Source organism: Plectropomus leopardus, chromosome 11 (genome assembly GCF_008729295.1).
Source record: "Plectropomus leopardus isolate mb chromosome 11, YSFRI_Pleo_2.0, whole genome shotgun sequence".
NCBI lineage: Eukaryota > Metazoa > Chordata > Actinopteri > Perciformes > Serranidae > Plectropomus > Plectropomus leopardus.
In genome coordinates this window covers 1,072,215-1,085,949 of record NC_056473.1, presented here as the reverse complement: position 1 = coordinate 1,085,949, position 13,735 = coordinate 1,072,215, and the positions used below count along the sequence as shown (strand labels likewise).

The following is a 13,735-nucleotide window of genomic DNA, read 5'->3' as shown; positions in this document are numbered from 1 at the left end:
AGGAGAGCCCAGCCACCCTACGGAGGAAACTCATTTCGGCTGCTTGTACCCACGATCTTGTTCTTTCGGTCACTACCCAAAGCTCGTGACGATAGGTGAGGGTAGGAACGAAGATCGACTGGTAAATCGAGAGCTTTGCCTTTCGGCTCAGCTCCCTCTTCACCACGACAGATCGGTGCAGCGTCCGCATTACTGCAGACGCTGCACCGATCCGCCTGTCGATCTCCCGCCCATCCTTCCCTCACTCGTGAACAAGACCCCGAGGTACTTAAACTCCTCCACTTGGGGCAGGACTTCATCCCCAATCCGGAGGGGGCATGCCACCCCTTTCCGGCTGAGAACCATGCCTCGGATTTGGAGGTGCTGATTCTCATCCCGGCCCCTTCACACTCTGCTGCGAACTGATCCAGTGAGAGCTGAAGGTCACGGCCTGATGAAGCCAACAGGACCACATCATCTGCAAAGAGCAGAGACCCAATCCTGAGGTCACCGAACCGGACCCCCTCAACAGCCTGGCTGCGCCTAGAAATTCTGTCCATAAAAGTTATGAACAGAATCGGTGACAAAGGCCAGCCCTGGCGGAGTCCAACCCTCACCAGAAACGAGTTCGACTTACTGCCGGCAATGCGAACCAAGCTCTGGCACCGGTCATAGAGGGAACAGACAGCCCGTATCAGGGGGTCCGAAACCCCACATTCCTGGAGAACCCCCCACAAAACTCCCCGAGGGACACGTCGAATGACTTCTCCAAGTCCACAAAGCACATGTGGACTGGTTGGGCAAACTCCCACGCACCCTCAAGGACCCTGCCAAGGGTCCAGAGCTGGTCGACAGTTCCACGACCAGGGCGAAAACCGCATTGCTCCTCCTGAATCCGGGGTTCGACTATCCGGCGGACCCTCCTCTCTAGTACCCCCGAATAGACCTTACCAGGGAGGCTGAGGAGTGATCCCCCTGTAGTTGGAACACACCCTCTGGTCCCCCTTCTTAAAAAGAGGGACCACCACCCCATTCTGCCAGGCCAAGGGCACTGCCCCCGTTGTCCACGCAATGTTGCAGAGTCGTATCAGCCACGACAGCGCCACAACATCCAGGGCCTTGAGAACCTCCGGGCGGACCTCGTCCACCCCCAGGGCCCTGCCACTGAGGAGCTTTTTGACCACCTCGGTAACCTCAGCCCCAGAGATAGGGGAGCCCACCCCCGAGTCCCCAGGCCCTGCTTCCTCACCAGAAGGCGTGTCGGTGGGATTGAGGAGGTCTTCAAAGTATTCCTTCCACCGATCCACAACGTCCCGAGTCGAGGTCAGCAGCGCCCCGTCCCCACCATACACAGTGTTGACAGAGCACCACTTCCCCCTCTTGAGACGCCGGATAGTGGTCCAGAACCTCTTCAAAGCCATCCAGAAGTCATTTTCCATGGCCTCACTGAACTCCTCTCACGCCCTGGTTTTCGCCTCGGCGACCGCCGCCGCTGCACTCCACTTGGCCTGTCGGTACCTGTCTGCTGCCTCCAGAGTCCCACAGGCCAAGAAGGCCCGATAGGACTCCTTCTTCAGCTTGACGGCACCCCTTACCGCTGGTGTCCACCAGCGGGTTCGGGTGTTGCCGCCCTGACGGGCACCAACCACCTTACAGCCACAGCACCGGTCAGTTGCCTCAGCAATGGAGACACGGAACATGGCTCACTCGGACTCAATGTCCCCCGCCTCCCCCGGGACATGGTCGAAGCTCTCCCGGAGGTGGGAGTTGAAGCTCCTTCTGACGGGAGACTCTGCCAGACGTTCCCAGCAGACCCTCACAATACGTTTGGGTCGGCCAGGTCTGACCGGCGTCCTCCCCCACCATCGGAGCCAACTCACCACCAGGTGGTGGTCGGTTGACAGCTCCGCCCCTCTCTTTACCCGAGTGTCCAAGATGGACACTCTTATGCTTGAACATGGTGTTCATTATAGACAATCTGTGGCGAGCACAGAAGTCCAATAACAAAACACCACTCGGGTTCAGATCGGGGGGGCCATTCCTCCCGATCATGCCCCTCCAGGTCTCACTGTTGTTGCCAACTTGAGCGTTGAAGTCCCCCAGCAGAACGAGGGAGACCCCAGAAGGAGCACTCTCCAGCACCCCCTCTAAGGACTCCAAAAAGGGTGGATACTCTGAACTGCCGTTTGGACCATAGGCACAAACAACAGTCAGGATCGGTCCCCCAACCCGAAGGCGGAGGGAGGCTACCCTCTCATTCACCAGGGTAAACTCCAACGTACAGGCACCGAGCCAGGGGGCAATAAGTATTGCCACCCCTGCCCGGCGCCTCTCACCAGTGGCAACTCCAGAGTGGAAGAGAGTCCATCCCCTCTCGAGAAGACTGGTTCCGGAGCCCAAGCCGTGCGTCGAGGTGAGGCCGACTATATCTAGTTGGAACTTCTCAACCTCGCGCACCAGCTCAGGCTCCTTCCCCACCAGAGAGGTGACATTCCACGTCCCCAGAGCTAGCTTCTGCAGCCGAGGATCAGACCACCAAGGTCCCCGCCTGCGGCTGCCGCCCAGCTCACATGGCACCCGACCCCTATGGCCCCTCCTACGGGAGGTGAGCCCACGGGAAGGAGGTCCCATGTCACCTCTTCGGGCTGTGCCCGGCTGGGCCTCATGGGTAAAGGCTCGGCCACCAGGCGCTCGCCATCAAGCCCCACCCCCAGGCCTGGCTCCGGGGGGGGCCCCGGTGACCCGCGTCCGGGCGAGGGAAACTCTGGACCATTTGTTGTCGTCATCATAGGGGTCTTGTGAGCTACACTTTGTCTGGTCCCTCCCCTAAGACCTGTTTGCCATGGGTAACCCTACCAGGGGCATGAAGCCCCCAACAACTGAGCTCCTAGGATCACTGGGACACGCAAACCCCTCCATCACGATAAGGTGGTAGCTCAGGGAGGGTTTTACTCTTCTTTTAACTCCAAAAGCAGAAGAGTGGCAATTCTGCTACATAAAAGGCTGCCTTTTACATTAAAAAAAATGCATAAAAGATTCCAAAGGGAGATATGTCATAATTTTAGGCTTCCTATACGGGGAAAGGCTCGCTCTTGGATGTATCTATTCTCCCAATACAGCTGAAGCTCCTTTCTATTCCAAATTGCTAGCAGATTTATCCTCTAATATTTCACCTCTTGTAGTTCTGGGTGGGGACCTAAACTCCTGTTTGGAACCAGAGTTAGACCAAAGCCCCCTCAAATCCACACGCCTATTCAAAATGGCACTAGCTACCAGGGAGCTCTGTAATGATCTGAATTCGATCTTATTCGACACTTGGAGAGTATTGAACCCAGGAGTGAAGGACTTCACGTTTTATTCCTGTCCACATAACTCATTCTCAAGGATTGATTACTTTTTCACCTCTAGGCAAGCTTTGGACAGGGTTCGAGCATGTGGTATAAAAGCATCCACACTCTCAGATCACTAACTTATTGGACTGGAACTTACACCTCCTTATTATGAACCCTCTACACGTCACTGGCGGCTAAACCCATCCCTGCTTAGTAACCCCACTTTTTTAACTTTCCTGGAGGAACATTTGACGCTCTTTTTTTCTATTAATGATACTCCTGATGTTTCTGCATCAACATTATGGGAGACTGCAAAAGCCTATTTAAGAGGAGTGATTATCTCTTATACCTCAGCTAAAAGGAAAGAAGCGCTCCGACAGCAACTAGAGCTCGAATGCCAGATCACCAACCTAGAGAGGGATTTAAAAAACTCCCTCTCTAAATCAATACTGCTGAAGCTGGATCATGCACATTCTGCTCCTGATAATCTACTCACACAAAAAGCAGAATACGCTATTTTTTTACTGCTAGCACCGGCTATTTGAACCTGCTAACAAACCAGGGAGACTTTAAACAGTTTGAAACTAAACACATGATTAATATTATGAAACCTTTTTACCAAAATCTGTATTCTCCTGAATGCCCTGACAGTGCCGATGACATGGCAAATTTCTTAGACCGTATAGATTTGCTGACCCTGTTGGCTGAGAGCAGGGACATTTTATGTTGTCCGGTCAGTAAGGAGGAGGTCCTCGAGACAATTAAATCCCTACTAGGTGGCAAGGCCCTAGGCCCAGATGGGTTTTGCCCTGAATTTTATAAGAAAATGGCCAAATTAGTGGTAGAGCCATTCACCAGAATGTACACTGAGTCATTTGAACTGGGCACTTTACCTCAAACACTCAATCTAGCCAGTATTTCACTTAATCTGAAGAAGGATACACCCTCAGACTGCTGCTCGTCCTATAGACTGACAAGTCTTACTGGAGTGGATTGTAAATTGCTATCCAAACTTCTCGCCAAGAGGTCGGAGATTTACCTTCCTGCCTTGATTAAACTCGATCAAACAGGATTTATCAGGAATAGGTTTTCACACTCAAATGTTCGGCGCCTTCTTAATGTATTACAATACGTACACTCCAGTCAAGAAAGAATTCTCTGTATAGCTCTCGATGCGGCTAAGGCTTTCGATAGGGTTGAATTTGAATATCTCTTTGACATCCTTCAGAGGTTTGGACTTGGGCCTGAATTTATTAAATGGGTGAGGCTGCTCTATAGTGCCCCAATGGCGAGAGTATTGGTCAATGGCTGTGCTTCTGAGGCCTTTCATCTGGGATGTGGCACGAGACAAGGCTGTCCCTTGCCCCCTCTGCTATTCTCACTGGCTATTGAGCCACTTGCAGAGGCCATAAGGTTCACAAACAATATCGCTGGCGTGAGTCTTGGGGGAATCGTCCATAAACTGCACTGTATGCAGATGACGCCGTTCTCTTCCTTACTGAACCCCAAATTTCTATTTCGGCCCTTGTTTCAACTATAGATGCTTTTGGCAGTTTCTCAGGCTACAGAATTAATTACAACAAATCTGAGTCTTTGCCACTGGGTGACTTTGTGAATAAAAGTGCCCCGGTCAACTTTTCCTTTAAGTGGTCTGAATCTGGTTTTACATATTTAGGTGTTAAAATCTCTGCCAACTTAAATAATCTATACAACTTAATTTTGCTCCCATTATATCTTTAATTAAAAGCGATCTACTCAGGTGGTTTGATCTCCCTCTCTCCTTGCTAGGTAGAGTCAGTCTAATTAAAATGAACATCCTTCCAAGGATCCTATACCCAATGCAAATGCTCCCTCTGAGGATTAATAAGTGTGTGTTCTTTGATATCGATAAGGCTATTTCAAAATTTATTTGGCATGGGAAAAAACCATGTCTCAATCTCAAAAAATTACAGCTGCCAAAAGAGAGGGGTGGTCTTTCAATGCCCAACCTTATGTTTTAGAAGTGGGCATGCCACATGCATATAGTGTCAGACTGGCTGAGGCATTTTTTAAATTCTAGACAGAAGATCCATATTGATGCCTGGCACTGCCCCTCTCTGTCCTTACTCAGCCTTTTCTTAACTGAGGTTACAAACAGTCCAATTATGATGAACACAATCAAAATGTGGGAAAGAATTGTGAAGGTTACCCAAGGGAGGGGTCCCTTCTCAGTTCTACACCCCATTATAAAGCCTTACCCCCTGGACTGGGAACGAGCATATTTCAATGCTGGTATCATCACGGTATCAAGATTGTCAGTGATTTATTTAAGTCTGAAAAACTACTATCATATGAACAAATTAAAGCCAAATATGACATACCTTCTAAACATTTCTAGGGCTTTCTTCAGGTCAGACACTTCATTAATAATCTTAATTTTTTCGGAAACTCGGCCAATAGCCTTTGCTATTGACTTGTTTTTGCTATGGTCTTGCCACAGTAAAAACTTTATATCCCATGGTTATGCTAAATTACAGTCCATCAGTACATTCAACACTGACAGAAAAGAAAAAAAAATAGTTTTTGGGGGCAAGAAAAATTTCAGGAGGAAAATAAGGGTCATTTTTCCTTTTGTAATAGTCATTTTGACCACAAGAGGCTGAAGTGCACCACCTAACATGCATGGACGCTGTTTACTGAAAACTGCAATTATAATGCAATGCTTATTTAATCAGTCCTTCAATTAACAGAGCACATGAAGGCATAACAAGCTGAGTGCTAAATATGTTTGAGTCCACGGATGGGCAGTAACGCGTTAGATGTAACGCGTTACTGTAATCCAATTACTTTTTCAAGTAACGAGTAAAGTAAGGGATTACAATTGCAAAAATAGTAATTAGATTACTGTTACTTTTCTGCAAGCAGGCTGCGTTACTGCGTTACTAAACCGTGATTTTGTTTTGTGAGAGTGTCTCGTGACAATGACGTATGAGCGGCGCGACGTCTGTGGTAAACAACAGACGTGTAGTGATTGTCGCTACCCGATCAACAAGACAACATGGAGCGCGGGAAAGAGCAGGGCCGTGCAGCATTTAATTCTTGGAAGTACCGACATTACTTTGAGTTTGACTCAGTTAAAGGTGACAAAAACATTAGCGTCCGCTGTACACTGTGTGTGGGAAGAAAACTTTTATCTACAGCGAAAAATTCCACGTCAAATCTGAGTAAGCACCTAGCAAGCCGGCACGGGAATGTGAAACTCACCGAGAATCCCCCGTATCCCCCCACTGACATGCCCGCTGAGGCTACCACATCCAGTTCCACCGAGCGAACCTCCGAGGGCCCTTCTCCTGCTAAACAGCCCTTCTCCTGCGGCTTAGTGCCGCTGAACTGAAGAAGCTTGTCGCTGGCTATATTGTCGAGGACATGTTGCCCATTTCCACTGTAGACTCTGAATCGTTCCGACGCATCGTAGTTAAAGGATTGAAACTCATAAAACAAGTTAAAAAAGACAGTTTCATTTGCTTCAGTTTTATCTAATGGAATATGCAGAAAGAATAGAATTAGGCTGAGAGGTCTATTGCTTTATATTGTATTCAGGTTGTGCATCATGTTTTTGAAAAGTAACTAAGTAAAGTAATCAGTAATCAGTAACTAATTACTATTTCCAAGTAACTTGACCAACACTGTTTGAGTCTATGAACACTGTCAAAAGTTTGATGCTAGCATACTGCAAATATAATGCAATGCTTATTTAATCAGTCCTTCAATTAACAGTTGAACCAATTAGATCAATCTAAATCACCACGCAGGCCCATCAGCTCATTTCTGATTGTTTCATATTTCACAGGGAGGTCCAAATTTGATTTGTGTGTCAAACAATTTCATCCTAGATGTTTAAACTGCCTGAGGGGGATGTTAAAAATTCTGAGGGGGCAATTTGTTTGTTTTTTTATACTGTATAAAATTAATGAATTAACCCATACAATGACAACATAAGGGTACTGTTTCAAAATTAAAGAATACATTTATTAATCAGAGCACACAAAGGCATATTAAACTGAGTGCTAAATATGTTTTGAATCTATGAACACTGTCAAAAGTTTGATGCTAGGCCCATCCAGTCTAGCATCAAACGTTTCACAGTGCTGGAGGCTGCTGATTTTGATTTTGATGTTAGATTTTGCATTTTGAAGATAAAACATGAGAAAACACAAACACAGTGTACTGTAACTGCTACAAGTGACAGTGACCCCTATGATCATAACCTTTTATGTGACATGAAAGTGCTCATATATCAGAATTTGAATAATAAGAGATGCATGCTGTGTTTAGAGTGCAAAGAGAAATGAAAAGTCCCCTAGAGGTGCGCTTCAGCCTCTTGTGGTCAAAATGAGTATTACAAAAAGAAACACTTAGAAAAGTGACCCTTATTTTCCTCCTGTAAAAAAAAATCTCGTCCACCCAAAAAATGTTTTTCTTGCAAAAACAATAAATTAAAGAAGTTAAAAAATAAATATCACAATATCACAGACATAAAAAGGCCCTCACATAAAACTAAGCTGTATCTGCAATAGAAAGCAGCAAATACTTCTAAAGCTGGTGCTACATGACCAGCGGAAACAGAGAAACAGAATGCTTTTGCTCAAGAGTTAGAAAACCTACAACTACCAGAATGCAGAGCTCATACAGTGTGTGAAACAATGGCAGCCAGTCAGATCTCATATAACAGTTAAACAATAAGCTAATATATGTTTTTAAAAGTATTTGAGAGAGATAAGCAACTGAGTAACAGAATCTCGATTTATATTTGATCAGCACTGAGAGAGAGAGAAAGAGAGAGAGAGAGGCAGGTGTGTCCTTTGATCAGCTGTTTACTCTTTAAGTATGTGGTGGTGGCGTTCGGGTTGGCGGGCAATACGAAAATGCAGAAGTACAGCCTGTAGTTTGATCAACAGTCCAAAGAGTCAGAGAAAAGCCACCAAATGATGTAAATTAAGTTGCAGTTTTTTAACTGGGAATATCAGGAGGGATATCTGGGCACTGGTTAGATGGAGGGCAGTTTACCACAGTTCATCTACACATAGTACCCACACTGATTTGATGCAAAGCTTGTTGAAAAGTGTTCCTTTAACAAGAAACTTTAGAAATGGTATATCATATCAAAAAGGTTGCCCCAGACCAAGATTTATTAAGCCCAAAAGTTTTAATCCTAAAATTATATTCCCTGACTGAACATCATCAGTGCAACTTTTCATCCAGGTCAAAGCTGACCTTTGACCAATAAGCACTGCACTCCATGGTCTTTAGTCCAGACCACTGTTTATTTATGTTACTAGACATGCTAACATTCATTTTAACTGCCTTTAACTAACTGCCTTTGAGTCCTTGTTGTTTTTTTGCTTTGTTCAGCCTGTTTGGAGTGCAGCTCCACAGTTTTATCCTCTGCCTAAACTTCAGTCTATGATCCTTTGTGTGTGTGTTTGTCAGAGTGATGGAGAATGAGGAGGGGAGAAAGGAGTACCTGGTGTTTCCTCCCAGTAAGAGCCAATGTCCCGCCAGCAGTCAGAGGGGGAGGAAGATCCCACTGAAGGGTAATGGACGCCGGATTGACTACATGCTCTACAGCGACGAGGGCCTGCAGCCAGACTGGAAACTGGTATGCCTCAGTGGTGGATTATGGGAAAAATAAAAAAAACAGTGACACTTTTTAAATTTTTTCAAATTAAGACCAAAATTGTCTGTCTCATTAAAATCTAAGTTTCCCCCTTTGTTTCCCTTGGGTAGCTTTAAAGAAATGCTTTGACATTTGTGGAAATTTGCTTCTTTGCTTTCTCTCTGAGAGAAAGATGAAGAGTTACAGTCAGCAACTATTAAATGCTGTTTCATACATATAAAAAACAATTGTTATTTTGTTTTTTTTGTTTGTTTTTTCACTTTAGAATGGAATAAACAAACGAAGTATGGGGGGGGGTGTGTATCCCCCCCCCCCCATCAGACTAAAGGATGAACTACACCCATTTTCAAAATCCATACATGTCCATACATGTTATCCCTGTGGGTTATGATAATCCAAAATATTAGAAGACATGAACAACTCTCTCCCATATCCAAAACTTCAGTTTGTGATGTCATGGGGTATAAGGTCTGGAGATGACAACTAATAGTGAAAGATGTTCTAGATCAGCGGGTCCAGTCTGTTCTCATGCTGCAGTCATCAAATACCGCCACTTTGACAGTGTTTTTGCTGTAAGAAAATGCCAAAACAAAGTTGTCACAACACCAAAGGACAGAACCGGTCTTGGTGTAATGATACACTGCTGGATAGCCAGACAGCACCTACACCAGGTTGAGTGCTGCCATTAATGATGTAATATAACGCCTGGAACTCACTGCATGTGTGAGCAGCGCTTGATGGTAACCTCGTCAGACTGCACGCTCACGGTGTTCACACTGGCAGTGTTGTTGCTGCGATGCTGCTGCTGCTGAGCTGCCTGCTGCTACGAGTACTGTATTTACACAATTACAGGCACATATTCCACTCACCTATGAAGTTGTGCAGCTTCTGCATTGTCAACAACACGGTCCTGAAAATTTTTACAATAAAATTACATATGTCAAAAACTGATGGGATTCTGTTGACAGAAACACTGTCAGAGGACTTTTATTTTGAAACGAGAATGGTTGAGTAAAATAGTGTTTCTTCATCTCTGACAGATAAAGACACTATTATAAAGGTGGCGCAAAGTCAATATAATTATCAAAACACTGTTTTCATTGTCAATTTCTGCTGACAACTGTGTGTATCACATAGAAAAAAGAAGCAGGAAACTCCCTACAGGGCGGTATATTTATCACCAACCAAAAACTCTGCAAATAGAGTTAAATATTGTCGTAGAAAATGAGGGCATGAACTGTGTTCGACTGTGTGCTATTTTCTTGTCAGTAGGGAGGTGATCTGCCTAATTCTGCTCTGATTCATCTTGCGGCAATAGCACACTTGTCAGCGCTGGTTTTCCGAAACCTAAACCTAAGTGGATGCCAGTGAAATGTCACAGCACAGGAGAATGTTTGACTTGTTAACGGAATAAAAAGATTTAAAGACACAAAAGTTCAAGAGGAAAACAATGAAACACAACTACACAAGCTAGAGGGAGAAATGAGGTCAAAGCTGTGATGGCTGTGTGTGTGACGGATTGAAAACCAAATCACATCATTTCCATAGAGCATCTCTGTCTGTGTCTAACCACAGCCACCTGATGCCACCTTGTGTCAGAGCAGAGTTACTGTAACACGTGGACAGTTTCATGCGTTCGCTGCCAAATGAAAAGCATTAAATATACAGTATTGTTGTTTTGCTTCCTCATTAACAAACCTCAAACCTCGTGGCTTTACACACTGACTAATGAGCAATTTAACAAGAAAGGGGCCCAAAATTAGTGAAAAATTAGTAAAAAGTTACAAGAAAATGTACCTGAAAATAATAATTTAAAAAAAATTAAAGCAAAGTAAAACCTAAAAACAAACAACGAAACATCTAAATACAGTGCTGATAATTACATATTTTTCTGTAACATAATTTAAAATATGGAATTATAAGAATTATTGATACAGTTTTCTGGACATTTTCCTCTATTTTTTGATACCATCTAATAATCCACATCAATTTATTTTCAGGTCCTTTTTGTCACCTTTTACAATTTCGTTTCATTTTGTGTTTCATTCGCTTTGCAGAACATTTTGGCTAGGTTGCTGATTATGTTTTTCCCCATGTTTTTGAAAGAACTTCAATTTTCTCAGGTGTCAGAGGTTTAAATGCTTGTGTCTGACTGCTGCACCAGAAAACTGATGACAAACCAGTAAATGGAGTTTGGTACTGAGAAAAACTTGTTCCACTTATACATGTCTGAAAACATTAATCAGTAAAGACGAAATGAAACACTTCAATCTAATACAATACACTGATATTATTCTAAGAAATGATGCAGCAAGGATGATAGAAGCTAAAAGCACAGGTGGACTGAACCGGTCGCGGTGTTATTATACGCTGGCAGCATGATATGCATACAAGGCGGTGTCACTTGAGAACTGTTTGGTCTGCATGATGTGCCACACATTGGCATCAGGTTGAAACGCTGCCTAATGATGTCATATGAAGAGCGCAAGGGCTCTTATAATGTGAGTGGTAGGGGCCATGGATGGTGTCCAACATACCCCAGACTTTCATGCAGGAGTCCAGTGTTTGCTTCCTCAGTGAGGAAGAGCGTTTTGGCTTGAAACATCACTTGTTTTGCAGAAGAAAGTCATTTAATGAGAGCTTCCTGGTGTGCGGATATCTGTCTCTCTACATTTTGTTTTTGTTCACCTTGGGATGTGTGTTGTCTCATTCTAATTTTTTTCTACACCTTACCCTGTGCCTCTTTTACCTAATCCTAACTATCCATTCCCGTGTTGATGTCCTGCTGTTGGTTGCCATGTGCTGTTGCTGTCTAAACATAATCACGTCATTCCACCATGTGCATATGTTGTCATCATGGTAGCGGCATCCCAAAACGTCAACAGCAGATGCAGAAGGATACCTAGAGTGTAGCACGTAGATAGGGAAGTTCAAAGCGGCAACATGATGACTTGTTGGTATTTGATGGAGTGAGCTCCAGTTCATCTGGTGGAGTGTGCGCTCAGTGTGGGATGAGTCCTATAACTTGAGTCCCATGAGTCCCAAACTTTGGCCACTCACGGTGTGTCATCCCCCCTCTCACTGCCCCCTTTCCTGTCTTTCTCAAGCTGTCCAAAATAAATTTTAAAAAAGCGTCTGTATTTGACAACATGAAAATGAGATCAGTTTGGTTCAATTCTACAAATGTTTCACTGAACACTGAGTGACAAGCACACAATTAGCGTGAGCAGCAGCTGGTGGAGAGCAGGAGAGTGAACAGTGAACCTGGTCAGACATATGACTGAAAACATGTTGCTGTTTGCTGGATGAGTCAATAGATGACTGTTGTTAACACCTTTGCTCTAAAAGCTTTCTGTATCCTCTCGTCTGCCTGCAGGAAATCGAGGAGTTCAGCTTTGTCACCCAGTTGGCCGGTCTCACCGACCACCTGTCTGTGGCCATGCGGCTCGCCGTGTCAACTGGGGAGGAGGAGCCTTAGATTGACCCCCGCAGCTTTTTCAAAATACTGCCATGGAGGAGCAGGAAGAGAAGAGGAGATGAAAAGTTTAAACAGTAAAATGAAAGAGTGGAGGAGTGGAGGAGCGCTCAGTGGATGAATGGATATAAAGAAGGTAGAGGAGCGGCAGTGGAGGAGCAATAGGACAGAGGCAGATGCCCCACCACCACCACACACACACACATACACACACACACAGTAAACACAGCACCTGACACACAAACCCTTTGGATCGACATCCAGACTGTTAAATATTGCTCGGCCTCTCCGCTCTCCTCCTCCAAACCTCCTTGCTGATTTGAATCCAGAGGCTTTTATTTACAGTGAATTGTTTAATGTAGCCAATTAACACACTCTTCTTCTTTTATTGAATCTGTTTTAGCTGAAGTCTGAGTATTATTTTTTTATGATTCTACCTTCAGGGACAGTTGGATTTCTTTCAGCGACTGTGTTTCAAAGGAAAACACTTGCTTTTGGTGATGAGAGAGAAGCTGCTGACGGGCCTTTAAACTGACTGCGCGTGTCCTCGTGTCGTGCTCATCCCTGAATGGCTTTTGGTCAGTTCAGCTGTCAGTCATTCACCTTACTGCTCCCTCATCAGTCCCAGGAACCTCAACAAGTGTCTTTTTTTCTAAAAAACAAAACAAAGCTAGTCTTTCTAAAAGAGGAAAAATAATATGATACAATTTCTATTGTTGCCACATCACTTTTTACAAGGAGTTTAATGCCTGTTTAATACTCTATGGTCTGTTTCTAAAAAAACGTAATGTACAAAGGGACATGAAGCTGGAGGAGACCAGTTGTTTGTTAGATGCAGAGTGATGCGTTCAGCTTGTTTTTCAACCACAACTGGTGGAAATGACACTGGACATTTTTTGGGTGGAATAGTAGGAGCTGAGGTTTTGTGAATGCATGATGGAAATCGGGATCAGTTTACAACATTAATATAGCATCTTTATACACTTGCTTGCTTGAGTCTGGCTGCTTGACAAGTCAAGAAGCATTTTGCCCTGAAACACACACTTGTGTATGCCAGTGTGATATTAGTGCATGTGAGAAACTGAACACACATGAAGGTATGCACAGAAACATGCTGAGGATTTACACAGAGCAGGCACACAACTACACACATCATGTACTTCAGTTATACTGAACTTACAGACTGCAGGCCAAAACTAACTCCCAAAAGGGTGCTGGGTGGCCCCCCAACCATTTTCTAATTCACAAAAAAAGCTGATTCACACTGGGAATTTTTTTCATATTTTTAGTATA

At 44.6% G+C, this 13,735-nt stretch overlaps 1 protein-coding gene across 1 annotated transcript in view; it reads left to right on the top strand.

The window, feature by feature from the left end:
• Positions 1 to 12,445, top strand: part of smpd3 (sphingomyelin phosphodiesterase 3) — a 37,630-nt gene extending 25,185 nt beyond the window's left edge. Inside the window, exons 8-9 of the mRNA XM_042496693.1 lie at positions 8,781 to 8,949; positions 12,344 to 12,445. Coding sequence (XP_042352627.1) covers positions 8,781 to 8,949; positions 12,344 to 12,445 — 271 coding nt within the window. The remainder of the gene's footprint in view (positions 1 to 8,780; positions 8,950 to 12,343) is intronic.
• Positions 12,446 to 13,735: the final 1,290 nt, after the last annotated feature.